This window comes from Eumetopias jubatus, unplaced genomic scaffold (assembly GCF_037043125.1).
Source record: "Eumetopias jubatus isolate StellerSeaLion01/CBP00866 unplaced genomic scaffold, mEumJub1_p1.0 scaffold_7, whole genome shotgun sequence".
In the NCBI taxonomy this organism is placed as follows: Eukaryota; Metazoa; Chordata; class Mammalia; order Carnivora; family Otariidae; genus Eumetopias; species Eumetopias jubatus.
The window spans coordinates 96,317,176-96,333,577 of NW_028274813.1; the positions used below are offsets into that span (position 1 = coordinate 96,317,176).

General features: G+C 35.0%; 2 protein-coding genes across 5 annotated transcripts in view; one reads left to right on the top strand and one right to left on the bottom strand.

The window, feature by feature from the left end:
- PIGB (phosphatidylinositol glycan anchor biosynthesis class B) overlaps positions 1-11,353 on the top strand; it is a 37,684-nt gene extending 26,331 nt beyond the window's left edge. Inside the window, exons 8-12 of the mRNA XM_088024805.1 lie at positions 381-592; positions 1,213-1,277; positions 8,147-8,360; positions 10,281-10,461; positions 10,984-11,353. Of these exons, the coding sequence (XP_087880931.1) occupies positions 381-592; positions 1,213-1,277; positions 8,147-8,360; positions 10,281-10,461; positions 10,984-11,121 (810 nt within the window). The 3' untranslated portion in view covers positions 11,122-11,353. The remainder of the gene's footprint in view (positions 1-380; positions 593-1,212; positions 1,278-8,146; positions 8,361-10,280; positions 10,462-10,983) is intronic.
- CCPG1 (cell cycle progression 1) overlaps positions 1-16,402 on the bottom strand; it is a 55,748-nt gene that overhangs the window by 6,155 nt on the left and 33,191 nt on the right. For 2 of the 4 annotated variants that reach the window (XM_028099896.2, XM_088024802.1), the window contains 2 exons: positions 14,414-15,822; positions 10,938-12,105 (listed from right to left, as the gene is read on the bottom strand). In XM_028099896.2, the coding sequence (XP_027955697.1) occupies positions 11,916-12,105; positions 14,414-15,822 (1,599 nt within the window). In that variant the 3' untranslated portion in view covers positions 10,938-11,915. Of the gene's footprint in view, positions 1-10,937; positions 12,106-14,413; positions 15,823-16,402 lie in introns of those variants that run through there. The other 2 variants (XM_088024803.1, XM_028099897.2) reach the window with 2 other exon arrangements.

The window sequence follows — 16,402 nt, forward strand, 5'->3', positions numbered from 1 at the left end:
GGCTTTATTTTAATGTGTGATATATAAGGTACTAAAGTTTTTAATATGGGTAACACACATACTCATATAAAAACTATTTTTGAGGATCTTCTTTATCTCTTACTGCTTGTAAAACTTACATTGTCAAAATACATACAAACGTTTATTCATGTTTTCTTGAATTACAGAAACCTAGTTTTTTACAAATTAATGGAACACATTAAAACGTAGAACATTAAAATGAATAAAGAATGATTTAATGTGGTTATTAATCAAAATTATTAATATAAAGTATTGTTTGGTTTTTAGACTTCATTCAAGATTCTGCCAAATTCCCTAATGCCAAAGATTCATACTTGGCACTAATACATTTCTATTTCTTTTTCCATCAACTATGCCAGTGGACCCTGGTTCAGTATAACTTCTTGAAATTCAATGTGCTTCAGAATTTGGGAACATTTTATGGTTCTCATCCATGGCACTGGTACTTCAGTCAAGGATTTCCAGCTGTTTTGGGGACTCATTTACCCTTCTTTATTCATGGCTGCTTTCTGGCCCCAAGGAGGTACCGAATACTTTTGGTAACTGTGCTGTGGACACTGCTAGTTTATAGGTAAGATTTTATTTGTTCAAATAATTGTTTTTTTAATGTTACCAAGAATTTAAATTCTTCAGAAAGTAAACTGTTTATCTTCTGGACATGTATTAACTCTTATGATTTGTTAGTGGGGAGTATTTAGCAGACAGAAAAGGTAATAATTGTGCTGATGCTCAGAATGAATACTTCTGATATGTATAGTTTGCTTGACAAGGATTACATTCAATTTTTAAGGAGTTGAAAAAATTTTATTTGCTTTTAAAAACTAAAACTACCAAAATTTTAAGTATTGAAGGATGAGAAATTATATTTTTAAATGAAAATATATTATATAATATATAATATATATATAATAAGTATCTTTATTCCAAATTTGAGTAATAGGACTTAATTGGATTGGTAACGGAAATCTTTTTTAGAATGTAGTTGTACTTTAGAATCTCACTTTGACATCAAATATTAGGATTACTTTTAACACATCATCACCGTATAACTAAAAAATAATGAGACTGCATCCTGAAGCATGAAATTCAGTCTCAGTATTTAGAAAAACAGATTGCTATTATATTTCATTTTTAAATATATTTATTTCTCAAACTGTCATGTAATTCTCTTAATATCTTTTTTTATTATAGCATGTTGAGCCACAAAGAATTCAGATTTATCTATCCAGTTTTACCATTTTGTATGGTGTTTTGTGGTAAGTATTTTTATTTAATATAGAAAAAATTGTATTTATGTAGAAATAGTTAAAACAATAAATTTTCCTGAAACACTAAAATATTTGTTTTCAACTAAGCTAAATGAAAAATGCTTCTTAATTACAAGTTATAATACTATAATACTATATATATTATATATATATATAATACTATAATAATTCTTTTTGCAGCCTAAATATACTTTTTCCTATGTCCTATAATGTGATATAAAAACATAAGGACTTAATATCCAAAGGACCTTTGGGTGGTGGTGTTTCTGGCTAGTAGGAATCTTCCATGCTAAAGTAATGGAATATGTCTATTTTAGAATAGCATTTTAAGTTTATGATTAAACTATGAAATTCTTCATTCCACAAGTGAAAAGTATATAGCTGTTGAAACTACTTTTTAATGCTTCTTCATACACATCTAACCCTTTAAGACTCACTCTAATGCATATGCAATTTTTAAAGTGATCCACACCTCTGATTTTATTTTTGGCCTTTTCTCCAATTTTCCACTAGGTCTTTTGCAGTAATTTTTTTACATGTGATTTCTACAAAGCCTTATAGTACTCAACTCTGGAAAATGTGAATTTTTACATTGGTTGGTTTGGAAAAACTATGAACTGAAACTTTATTAACTTCAGGTTTAATCCAGACTAAATGACTTGGCTTCCCTCAAATATTAATCACTAAAAAAAAAAAAATCACTGGACTGGGGAGGGAAGAAATAAGTATACAACTGAGACTTGGAGGCTGGGAAAAACTAGGGGGTTAATGATATCAAACTTTTGACTTAAAAAACAAACAACTCACTGAGTTAAGCAGTCACCTTTGACCAAGTATACATCATCTCCTACAGATCTCAGATATACTCTCTTCAGTTGAGATACGAACATAATTTATATATATATAAACACATATATAATTTCTATATATACACATGTAATTTTATATGTATATATACACACAGACATCTAAATATTTGATACATCTGAAGTGTTGAAACCAAAGTTCATTTGAGTCATTATAGTCTCACTTCATATATAGATGCAGGCACAAAATATAGGCATCTAACAGCTATGTGGCAAGTCTTAAGAATAGTGGGCCCATTCACCAGAGCAAATCTGCAAATCTGTTCATAAATCACTATTCAGATTTAAAATTTTTCTTTACAGCCACTTGAGTTGGAGTTATAATTAAATCAAGTCTGGTTTCTGCCCAGATGTGTTGCTATACTGGAAGTCAAATATTTGTGTGTGTTGTTTGGTTAGTTTAGGAGCTTGGTTTCATTACATTTTTATAATTTGAGGTTTTCTAGCATTCCATTTCTGTGCTGTGTGTTTACAGAGTGTTTTAGAGAAAGACTGGGTTGTCTGAATTCTCATTCCCAGTCCAAAAGAATGAATCTTTTAAGTGGCAGGTTCTTGATAACCTGTTTCCAATCTCAAAGATTGAGATAAAATGCTGATGAGGGTTGAAGAGGATCCCCTTCTAATGAACAAGAATCAGCCTTTGTTCCATCCTCTGTCCACTCAGAAGGATCCCTAAAGGACTGGGAACTAGCAAATCCCCTCATCTTCTCAGCGGATGTGATCCCTCCTTTGGACACATCTACCTAAGGTCCTTGAATTGGACCTGAAGATTCTATTCCTAGGAGACTTGTATTCCCACTAAGAGTCAGTAGTGAGCTCACCTGACATTAGTCTTTGGATGTTCAGGAACAATGTCAGACAAGAGTTCTCTTCGGAGTTGTTTTAAATGGCCCAGTTTGTGTCTTTTCTAATTACATGAATTATACTGTACCTCAAATCTGTTTTTATTCTTTTATGACCTATTTTAACCTGATTTTTATATAAACACAACTCTATCAGCAAATTCTGTGTAAAAGCCACCTTAAAACTCAGTGGCTTAAAACTTACTATGTCTGTAGTTGGCTTACTGTCACTTCCGCCACATTCTTTTGGTCAAAGCAAGTCGCAAAGCCAGGCCAGATTCAAAAGATGAGAAACTTCAGGCTCAGCTAGGGATTAGGCACATGAAGAGGGATAATTGCAGCCATTTTTTCAATCTACAGTAACTTCTCTTGCCTAATTTGAATTTCCCTCAGTTCTATCCAGAATAGGACTAACTCTGGAAAACATACCTTCTGTAATTGGCTCTGATCCTTAGTGAACTGTAGAACCTTGTACCTTGGTTTCCTTATCTGTAAAAGCAAGGTGCCGGTGGTCTAGTAACATTGAAATTTTTAATTGAACCTCTGTCATTTGTGTTGATGAGGTTTCCGACACCTGCTACTAATTCTAGGTTGGGTATCTGCTTCATCTGCTTTAACCACAGTGGCCAGCAGACTTGAGTGTCTCTGTTTCTCCATATGCTAATTGTTTTTATCAAAACTGCACATGTATGTTGTTTCAAAAGCCATTCCATAACTTTGTTTTAAAAAACAATGGTTCCCAGCCCTCCCTCCCAATTCCCCTCTTCAGAGGCACTTATGCTTTCAGGTGGTTATTTTGATAATTTATCTCTTTACATAAAATGCTAATAATGCCCTTAAACATCTTTGTTTTTGGCATTAGTTAGGACTTATATGAAAATAGCTTTATTTCCTTAGCAAAGTAGCAACATAAAATTCTTCCTGATACCTCTGTGCCCAGTATTCTCCTTATTGTTCTTAATTACGTCTCTCTTTCCCAGGCCCATTCTCCTGTATGTTCCATCACAGAATTAAACCACTTTTTGTTTTTTTCATGTAAACACTGAATTGAAGTTAACTGAACAGCTTTCCCAGAGAAACATCTCTGATTGGTAGAACTTGGTAGAGATCTTTTTCGTGGGCTTTTAGATTGGGTTTTCTATTGTCTTGTCAAAACAAGGGTGCATCCTTCCTACCCCTGTGTTTGATGGGATCAGTAATGAATGGTCCCTGACTTTCTCATCCCCTCCATTCCAATGAACCTTACCTTGGTAAGAAGGAATTCATCAGTCCTTGCAGAACAATAGATTGTAACACAAAGTATCCAAAACTTAAAAAGTAACTGTGTGTATCAAGATAAATCATATGATGGTTAGGAGATAAGGCTGAATAAAGAAGGAACCAACTCATGCAGGGCCTTATATACTCAAGTTTTTAGATTTTATCCTGGAGAGTAGTCAGCTGGGACATAATGGATTTAAAACTGTAACAGTGGTTTGATGATAGTGATTGGATAAGAACCCAGTGTGTTTATTATAAACTCATGGTACAAAAAGAAAAAACCCTATAGTGTCATTCTCTAATCATCTAGCTCCATTTCCCAGAGATAACTATCAGTCTTATAAATTCTTACAACTTCCTCTTTTATGTATCTTTTTGTTGGCATAGATAACAGGAGCAAATTAAAAATTCTGGAATGTTATTTAGCATTGAGTTAGAAAGAGTTACTATGGTAGCATGCCCTTATTCACTACTCACTTTCCACAATTTTAGTAACCTGTGCCAACCACGATCCAGAAGCAGATGATCCCCTTTCTGACCTATCCTCAGGTCGGTAGTAGCCTAACACTACATCACAATGCCTACATCATTTACCATACTTCATATCACATAGGTACTTTACCATCTCATATCACAAGGAAGATGGCTACAGTATAAGAAATTTTGTGACCACATTCATGCAACTTTTATTACAGTATACTGTTACAGTTGTATTTTACTATTAGCTGTTATTATTAATCTCTTGCCATGCCTAATTTGTAAGTCAAACTTCATCATAGGTATATATAGGAAAAGAGTATAGGGACGCCTGAGTGGCTCAGTCGTTAAGCTTCTGCCTTTGGCTCAGGTCATGATCCCAGGGTCCTGGGATTGAGCCCTGCATCAGGTTCCCTGCTTGGCGGGAAGCCTGCTTCTCCCTCTCCCGTGCCCCTCTGCTTGTGTTCTTTCTCTCAGTCTCTGTCAAATAAATAAATATTAAAAAAAAACAACAACAGAGTATAGCGTTCTGTACTACTGGCAGTTTTAGGCATTCCCCAGGGGTCTTGGAATGTATCCCCCACAGAGAAGGGGGGACTACTGTATGTGAAATGAAGGAATGAATTTAGATTCGGACAAGTAGTCACCCGTGTTCATACTAAGTCTTTATTCTCACGGAAATTACGAGAGGCTGCAAGATTTCTCTAAGTGGTTTACAGAAGAAAGCTTGTGTTCGCAGAATCTTCAGTAATTGGGAGAGGGGTCTCACATTTCAGGTTATATAATGCTTACATTACATTGTGCTGACTATGCCATTCTGAAGCTAGCTCATTTTAGGGTGGATCCTTTCAGTGAGTACTCCATTATTATTTGTACGTACAGTTACATAGACTTACTAGACAGCAGCTACTAGGATCTTGTTACCTTTTTTTAAATTTTGAAGAAATCATACTGCTTCCCTGTAAGAAAACTGAATCCTAAGCTTCTCTTGTGGTGCAGACTAGAACTGTAACTGTTAATTTTTAACAACTCCAGTTTCTGAAATCCCCTTGAGAATGTTCAATGTCAGATAGTTTGAAAACCCTGGGAATATTCAAATCCAGGTCTGTTCAGCTGTTCCTTCTTTCCTTCTCTTCCCAACATTTTCTGTATATTTTTTCCCAAATAATAGGGAGATTCAGTTCTCTCTGAAAGGATCCATCCTAATATCACAACAAAGACAATATGAAACATAAGCATTAGCTGACTTATGACTCTTCTCCGTACTAAAGCAGCTGGAAATACAAGCACATTTTCTTCCAACATTCTACCCAAAATGCCATTTTTACAGCATTCACCACCATGCACTCCAGTTTTAGATCAGTCACCATACCATTGTATCCCTAATGCCCGTTTTTCGAAAAGCTTTCAAGGAACATTTAGTGAGTGAACAGACTGTTGATGAGTGAACATTTCACACATGTCCAAGTTACACTTCATTTGAATATTCCTGAGGGCAAGTTGTCTTCTAAAGTGCTTGCCAGGATAGGCTTTAATGTAGCTTTTTGCAATCTGAGGCCACAGGGTATATTTGGGGATTTCTTCCTGTCTACTCAAGAAAGCACAGCTTTTAAGCTTGCTGGTCTATTAGTTCTGTGACTGGATATTACAAATAAGAGAACTTCTGGAATTCTATTTCCATTCTAATAAAGCTAATTCTAGTTCTCAAACTTTTAGTAGGTTCCTCATTTTGCTACTGCAAACATAAATTTATATATATATTTTAAATGTAGGTTTAGTTTTCTTGATCTTCCCTCATTTATCACACTACTTTTTAGAATGTGTTTTGGCTAATCAGCTACTTCAAGTAGTAGTAAGTGAGAGGGATGTGTGATATTCCAACAAATGAATAGAATGAACTATAGGTAATGTTATCTAAAACATTTCCTGGAGGAACGAAATTGAGCATGTAAGATTTCTTAGCCAAATTTGGTTCAGCTATCAAGTGGCAGGTTTCAGATGTCTTGGAATAGATGAAATATTTTATTATTTTCAATAGCTAAATTTTCAATTATTATATATTATTTATATACAATATATTTTTATAATCTTCAAAACAATGAAGACAGATCAAAGAGCTGTAAAGCCACCATACCTAATTAAGATACATTTAAGTGTACAACAAAAGGTATCCAGTTTTTCCTAAACTGAATGTTCATACTGTCTTTTTAATTTACAACAATGGTAAGTTGAAAGAATGAGTGTCTTCAGTTAATGTGAAGTACTAGATGTGATTCAAGTAAATTACAGGTCTTAATTTACTCCTGTTTTTGAAACAGTCCCTCCTAGGCCAACTTTATGTTTAGTGTCCTTAAACGGGAACAGTTCAAAATTAATTTTATTCATGTTCAATTATTTTCAGTGATTGAACCAAGCTAAGACAGCTGATAGCAGTCAGTTAGGTGATGATCATGGAAAACAGTACCTTGGCCCCAGTGGGAATTGGTGCTAAAACTTCAGGCAGGCCACAGACTGGACCCTGGATACTCAAATTCCAAAAGAACAATTATCTGGAGACAGTACATGTGGAGTATGAACAAAATGTCAAGTTCATTAATAAGCTTATTCTTTTCCAATGCAAAGGGCTGCTTTTTATGGGTATTTTCAACAGATCCTTATTTGCTCATTATCAGTGACTACTGCAGGGGAGGAGGACTATGGGAAGGGGGCGGGAACTTTTACTTTTCAGTTACTCTATTTGTTCTGCTTGGTTTTTTTTTGCCACATGCAAGAATTACTTTTACAAATTAAAAAAGAAATTGTTCAGCATCTCCAAATTGCCCAACACTGTAGTGAAAGACAAGACATGCTTCTTTCAGAAATGGTGGCATGGGTAACTACTGAAAATCTCTCAGTGGTGTATTTTTCTAAGAGGACACTCTGCCACACTTCCTCCAGAATTATGGAGACTTATATGTACACCATCCATTGCTAGTGCTTGGGAGATTAAAGAGAAGAGACAGATAAATGAACTACTATGTACCAGGACAAGCACGGAATGTTAAGTTTTTTCTAATACTTGGAAAAGTTACTGTTATCCCATTTGCAGATTGGGAAAGTAACGCTCAGCAAAGTAAAGAAAGCAACCTGTGCCAGAGTTAGAATTCAAATTTGGGTTTGTTGGACTCCCTCGCCATTCTTTTTCCACTATCCTTCTTTTTTCTAGAAAAAGGTAAAGACCTGAGGACAATGACAGTGAATGGTTAGAGAAATTATAAAGATACCTATTGCTTATTTCTTGTTTCTCCATGACACCATTTCAGTTTGTGCTACTTCCATTAAAGATTACAAATGTATTTGCAGTTAACATTTACTTAGCTATCCTAAAACAAGAATGCCAGTATTATGGTTCAACATGTTTATCTTCCTACAGGGTACTCACTAAACCACCTGAAAACGTGGAAGAAACCAGCTCTCAGTTTTCTGTTTTTATCGAATATGTTCCTCGCCCTCTATACTGGTTTAGTTCATCAACGGGGTACTCTTGATGTCATGACTTATATTCAAGAACTCTGTTACAATAATCCCAATAAATCTCCAGCTTCAGTATTTATAATGATGCCTTGCCACTCTACTCCTTATTATAGGTAATAAAAGTTGTTCCACTATATGCTATTAAGAAAATGAAACGAACTACTTTAAAATTCCTTTCAGGTTCCTGAGTTTAATTGATAACTGATCAAATGACTAAGAAATCTGAAACTTCTATCCATACATATTCACTGAATTTTAAAAGCCATTTGAAGTATGTCAATAAAAATCATATACCACTTTTAAATAAACTTTAAAAATGTGAATGACTTACATTTAAATGATCTGCTTTAAATGTAATATAAAATATTTTATAGGTTATTTGAAGGTAACCATATTAAAAGAAATTATCATTGAGCTTACTACAAATCTTTGTAATATAGCTTCTATTTTTAAAATTTTTTATTAATCTCAAAACACTAGATTCTACTCCACATTTACTGCTGGACCACTGCCCTGGTCTTAAACCAGTCTTTTTTGAATCTCTCTTTATATTAGTTGTTTCACCTATAAAAATTAGGAAATTCAATTAGATGATATTCTAATGCTTGAATTAAGTATTTCTGAGAAATACAATACTAAAACTGCCTTAACTATGCAGGACGTTTAAAAAGAAATCCATCTGGTCCTATGCTTCCATGCTTCCAATTACCTAACAACAGTACAAGGGTAAAGCAAACTGCTTTCCTTGAAAAAGTTCTACGTCTACTTAACCTGGCTTTAAACAGTCTGAAGTTAATTTTCCATGTGCACATTCAATTAACTGAATATCAAAGCTGTTATAATTTTAAGATAAGTAGAGTTTTGCAAAAGCGTTAAATTAACTGAATCATTAATGCTAATCATTAATACACACTTTGGAAAGTTGGGACTGCCTAGCAAAAGCCACAGGTTAGATGTCAGACCCAAATATCCCTTCAAATTGAGGTTCAACTACTATATAAAAAAGACTAGAGCTGAGAGCGGGACGCTCACTCTCCCTCCACGCTCATATTAGCAGTAACATGGCAGAGAACAGGAATTCTAGAGGCATGAAGATGCTTTCCGTACATGGTTGTATAGTTGATGTCTCCGCTTTGAGTAGTTCATCAAGTTCTCATCTTATATTTTTCAAACTGCACAATGGAGCAAAAAAAATCTCTAATGCCTACTTTGGAGTAGAAAGCTTACAGCTGTTTTCTCAGCTTGTTTGGGTTTTCTCCCTGAATAAGACCTTCCTCTCCTAAATTATACAAGTCGTCAAGTGTTAGGTCTTGTGTAAATTTACTTTGTATGCAGTTCATAGATAACATAAACCTCTATCACGTGTGTATTTTTCCTTCGGCAGTTATAAACATGGCTTTTGCAGGGCCCAAGTAACTAAGTTGTCGTAATTCATCAGTCCATCTTTTTTACTGCAGTCTAGTCTTTCTGTGCCACAATAAAACCATTACTTATTTGGATTTGAATCAGTGAACATATGCTATTACTCAATCTATTTATATAAATATAGAACAACAACAAAACCCACACAGGAACAACTTTTCAAAGATGTGATCCATCCCCTTTTAGAGCAGAAAGGGAAGAAAGCAAGAATCCTTTCTGGTTCATGAAGTTTTCTACCTTGCCAATTAAGCCTATGGAGAATTATTCTCATTAATAAGTCACCCACTTCAGGCCTTTCCTGGAAAAGCATACTAAGGTTGGAGAATACGGGGTCTCCCACACTGCTGACTTCCTATCCCACCTTGAAATGGAGTTTCATGCATTAGTTTGGACTTGAAGGTTATGCTGCTGCTGCGCAGGCACGTGGTCTAAGAATCCTATCATACATCTTTGAGAAAACTACATTAAAGGCTTGCTTCTTAACCTTAATGGGACCCAGTTTAGATTCAGACTTCACATTTTGTTATGTGAACATGATAAATCGTGAGAGTAATTGAAAACTTTCACCATTTTAACTTCATGTAACTATAATGGTAACTTTCTCTTTACAGCCATGTCCACTACCCACTTCCAATGAGATTTCTCCAATGTCCCCCAGATCTGACTGGAAAAAGTCAGTACCTTGATGAAGCAGATATATTCTATCTGAATCCCTTAAACTGGCTAGATAAAGAGTTTCACAATGATTCAACATTGCCTACTCACTTGATCATCTTCAGCATTTTAGAGGAGGTAAGGAAACATGAAAAAGGGGAAAACTATTTCACCTCCAGTTCAGCACTCAGGTAAACAGACAACATAACTTTTTTATGGTGCCTTTCAAGCCCCGTATTTTGTAATTGGTTATTTTCCCTGGTCAAAATCCATCCCAGTTCTATAACTACCAAGATATATATGTTACTTACCATGAGTTAATTCTTTTATTAAGAAACTATATTGCTATATGGCACAGTTGGTTAAGTGTCTGATTCTTGGTTTTGGCTCAGGTCGTGATCTCGCGGTTATCTCAGTCATGAGATTGAGCCCCATGTCGGGCCCCGTGCTCAGTGCAGAGTCAGCTTGAGATTTTCTCTCCCTCTGCCCCTCCCCACCCACTTGTGCTCTCTCTCACTCTCTAAAATTAACTGATTAAAAAGAAACTATAGTTTTATTAAGAAAAAAGTGGTAGAGGCACAAATCAGGTCATTCTAAAATTCTTGAAACAGTACTCAGAAAATATAGCCTTTATTTACTTAAACATTTATTTACTTCTAGGAAATAAGTGCTTTCCTAATTTCAAGCAACTATGAGAGAACTGCTGTGTTCTTCCACACTCACTTGCCAGAAGGTCAAACTGGAAGTCACATATATGTCTATGAACGGAAATTAAACGGGACACTCAACAGAAGATGAAATTCTGAACTGTGTTTAAATCTTTCCTAAAGAAATAGACATTGTGCTGGGTACAGACATTCAGATGCTGCATAAATATGCCTGTAAACACTGGGTAAGATTTGTGGAACTAGCAAAAAACCACTGAACTGCTTTACCAAATATCACTACTGAGGAAATGTATGAAAAATATCACAAAGTATAAAATATATTAATACAAATGCCAGATTTTAAATAAAGACCTTTAGTTTTCCTCATGGTGTAGTTTTATTGTTTCTTCCACAATATTCAGATGTGCAAGAAATTTCACAAGAGAACAAGTCAGCAAGCTCATAAGAAGGCAGCAAATTCTTCACAAGTCAACGGGCTCTTGAACCCACAAAAAGACAAGAAGCAAGTGTAAGATTATAAAATGTTAAAGATGAAATTCCATCACAATGTTCTTTTTTCAAGCTCTACTGCAAATTTAACATAAATATCAGTGTTAATTACACTTTGTCATATGATTTGAGCTTGCTTTAAGCTCATACGCTGAAAGGAAGACTCTTTTCATGCACAAAATCTGTTGCATGCCTGGCTTCCTTGAAACTACAGTTGAACATTTCCAGTGCCAAAAAAAAATTCAGCAAAGCTAAACTACAAGGAAAATGCAAGTTAGTAAGCTTTTGCTTGATGCTTCTGAATAACAGTCATCAAATTGATACTTAGAAATGATAGACATTATCTTGATAATTTCATTTTAGTTTCAACACCAAACATTGTAGAAAGCATCCATGTTTCTGTTACCGTTTTCTAATTGAACTTAATCATGATGATCAGTATTTAGGGTCAAAAGGTAACTGCCCCAATTCTATTTCAAGATTTGCCATGTGTCTTCCATTAGTGCGACCATATTTATGCCATTTACCTTCCCTTTTATAAGGTTGTGGCTGAGGGTGCTTCTGCTCTTGTTTTCGATGCCTGGAGTTTTCAATATTTACCATACGTTGCTTTTTATCTGGTCGACTGAAAGCAGTAAACACATTTTTCATCTATGTTAGAGTTAAATTTAAACAAGAAACAATTTTAATGTTTTTTTCTCCATTAATCTATTATCTGAACACTCTGAAAAAGGATGTTAAATTAATCTGAAGTATAATCCTAACACAACCATACCAGAAAGATTCAGTATTATAATTTTATCCTACAGAAAAAATAGACAAATATACTGTAGTGGCAAAAAAGGGAAATACTCAACAGATTAAATAGAAATGTGACAATAAAATAATGAGATGTGTTTCCATTATTTCTCTTCTCATTCAAAATCAATCCCTCCCCATTGGCTTCATCCCTCAGCTGGAATATGTATATATCTCTTACAAACTAAAGAAAGTCTCTTTTTCTTTTTGCTCTCCTACAGCCACAGCTAAGGTTCATAAACAAGGTTTATTTCTACTACTTTCCTCAAACTCCGTATGATCAGGCTGCTTCTGTCACTGCCTCACTGAAACAGTCCATAATGCCATTCATGGCCACCCAATTCCCCAACCAAGAAATCCAGTCTCTTGTTTAATGTTTAAAGCATTTGACACACTTATATATTCTTTTCACTTGAGATGATCTTTGGATTTTCTTGCCATCACACTCTGGTATTCTCAGCCTTCTTTCTCTATAACCCCATAGGTGTTAGTGTGCCCCAGCAGTCTGATAAAACACCCCCAGCCTAGACGATCTATACGTGCGCGCACGCGCGCGCGCGCACACACACGCACACACACACACACACAGTCTGGGCTAGAAAGAGTCCTGTAACTAATGGCCAACTAATTCTTTACACTTGGCTGTCAATAGGTACCTACAAGCACAATTCTCTTTTCCAATTCCCCTTACCCAAAACATCTGGTATCCCTTATCTTAGTGATGCCGGTATCCAACTAATGACCCAACCCTGAAATCTGCAATTGTTTCTACTTTTCTTTCACAAGAAATGCCACCAATTTTACTTATTATATATTATTCAAATCTGTCTCCTTCCCACTCCTACTATTACCCTAGTTCAGATACTCATCAGCTCATGTCTGTATTTTTTCAAAGACCACCGGCTAGCTTCTAGCTTCACTCTTTCCAACCAACCCTCCACACTGTTGCCAGTGATCCAAAATGCAATAAGGCAAGTCCTTTAGCACAAAATGAGGTCCTTCAGATCTTCACAAAAGATCTGTATCTTTTCTTTTCATACCCCAGCACTACCTTGCCTCCTTAAAGTGGCCTGTCCACATCTCCAAATCTACGCAAATGAAGTTCTCTTTGAGAGAGAATATCCTACTCTATCTGCTTAGCAAACTCCCAATTCACCTTCAAAAACCAATTTAAAGTTCAGTTCAAAGACCACCTCACTCCTGAAGCCTTCCCAAACATCTCCAGGCTGAGGCCGCCATACACAATGTGCCTCCAACACCTCCATTTCATTTCTTTTATTTACCTAACTCTCCAAAAGCTTGTGAGCTCCTTGATGGCAAGAATTTTTCATGTTTTGTCAGGGCAGCCTCACAATGTCTTGCTCATTTAGGCACTAGATATTTAAAGACTGAAGACATCAGAATCAGTCTCATTATTTTATAGACACATTACATTTATTCAAAAAAGATAAATATAACTCAAAGATAAAAAATAAAGCTAACATTTGAAGATTAGGCGAGTTTCATGTTACAGAATATAAAGTTGATAAGCAATAGATATTTTTAGAAATTATGTATATAAAGCACACACATTATAACTTGTGGCTTACTAAGTCTGCCTCTACCTTTATAAACAATAGTAACTTATTAAGTATCATAATTTAGTTGGTAAATGGAATAGACAAATAAGGGGGCCAATCCAAATTGTTACCTATGAGCTCTTCCGATTTCAGAGTGAAATCTGTATTGTTCATCCTAGCTTCCCAAAGTGAGTAAATAAATAAAAGACCAAAGAAAAATCATTTCACTTAAAACGATTATCTTTTCGTATAAACTAGAATGAAAAACAAGAGGCTAAAAGAAGATTTGCATATCCTTAGCTCATTTTTAAGGCAGAAATTAAACTATTTGCTCAAGTCAAACTGATCATATGAAATTTTCAGTTTGTAGTAGCTACTAACTTAAAATTGTACCTTTCAACTTAATTTATTCTAAATTCTCTGGCAATAAAGTACTTTTACAAATAGCACTTTTTTTTTCCTTTACAAAAAGTACTTTAAGGATAGTAACATTCCAAGATGTTAAAATGATAAAAATGCTACCCAATCTATAAATGTTAAAAACTATTATAATAACATGGTGCTATGTAAACCGACCTGGGTCCATATGGAGGGGAAAGAGTGTGACCAAAGAAGTGTCTATATATATATCCATCCAACTTCTCAAACACTCCATCATTATCTACTTGATATTCCTTCATGTCTTTAAGATAATCTTTAACATCATTAACAAAGTCAGTGAAGAGCTTCTGATCATGTATAAAGACACCATTTAGGAAAAACTTATTGATGAATTGATCAAGTTCTTTCCAATGATGAAAACTATCCAGTTGTTCTAATAAATACCTTTCAATTAACTGTCTAAATTCATCTATCCTTACAGGATTCAACACTTTCATATTAAAAAGGTTAATGGATTCCTGTTGAGCACATTCAAATACACCAGAACAAGACTTTCTGAAAGAATCATAATTTTCACTACAGTCATGCTCGGCACTGCATTTCTGTGAATTTGTATTTTTTCTAAATTCTTCAAAGTGAATTGGCTTTTCTTTCCTTCCCTCTCTTTGCAGAGTAGGGCCTTTATTCTGGTTTTGTGTACGTGCCTTATACTGTGGGTGTAAATATTCACTAAAGACTGTTGTTGGTTTTTTAGCTGCTGCTTCTTTTGTGGCACTAAATCTTTTATTGCCCTTTTCATCAAAGATATTCTTGGTGGTATCTTTGAAATGCCTGAAAGTGGATTTAACTGAATCTGAAAATTTTTTCAGATTTTCTTTCACAGCTTCTTTAGCCTGTTTAATTTTTTCTTTATGATGCCTCACAAATTCTTTGGTAGAATTCTTCATGGCATCAAATGTTTCCTTAACTGAACCCAAAAATGTTTCCTTTGATTTATTTTTAGCCCTGTGGTTTCCTCTGCTCCCTTTCTTTTTTCCATCGGTTTCTTGTTTTGCATTTTGATCTTTTGCCTCAATATACAGTCTTTCCCACAAATCAGAACGCTGCTGTTCAAAGTTTAGCTTCTGCTCCAGCTCAGTGAGTCTTTCCCGTAAGACTTCTATTTCCTTTTTTTCAGTCAATACATTAGGAGAGTCTGGGTTGCCATATGACTCACTCGAGCTTAACTGCTGGAGTTCCACCTTTAAAGCCATGGTTACTAGTCGTTCTCTCTCCAGTTCCCTCCTTAGCATCTTTGCTTCTGCCAAAAGAGTCTCCCTCTGATTAAGGAAGCTGTGTGTCTTCAGCTTTTCTTCTTCCAGATGCTGCTTAAGTTTCTGATTTTCTGTGACTAATTCAGTACCTGTCCCTTTATCTTCCAATATCCTAATCTGTTCTCTTAGTTTCCTTAACTCTTCCTGTAATAAAGATAAGGCTTTTTCTTCCTTCTCCAGAGATATTCTTAAATACCGATTTTCTGTATCAAGGTTCTTTTTCTGAGTTTCAAAGGACGTCTTCTCTTCTTCAGTAAGGGCCCAACATCTTGCAAGGTTTTCCTTCAAAGACTAAATTTTTTGAAAGAGAAGAAGAATGTCAAATACTTCATTTAAAAGCTCAATTCAAATCTTTAAGACATAATCCTATGTAACCAATACTCATAAATTTTTAGTATCTATTTCGGCAGAGACTATCCTTTATGCAGTATATATATATATATATATATATATATATATATATATTTGTAGAGTATATATATATATATATATTTCAATACATAAATTTCAGAAAATACAAGGTTCATATGCAAGAAAGTGCACAGCACAGAGCTACATCAAAATAACAACAGCACGCTGGAAGCATTTAAAAACTGGAAAAAATGAGCTAGAGCCTGGTTTATCCCTAGTAAGATTTCGAAAATAGAGCTAGGGGTACTTCTGATTAGTGTTTATTAGTGATTACTGATTATTTTCCATAATCATATGAAAGCCTTAACGGTTTCTAGGCCCACTTACAAGTCAGGAGAAAAGGAGACCGGTCTATCTTCTGACTACAGAACTCCAATCTCTCCTGAGAAGTCTCCTAAAGAGAATTTGGGCAGGACTAAAGGCCTCTCTGACCCTTGGGTGAAGGAGATGATCTTTTATA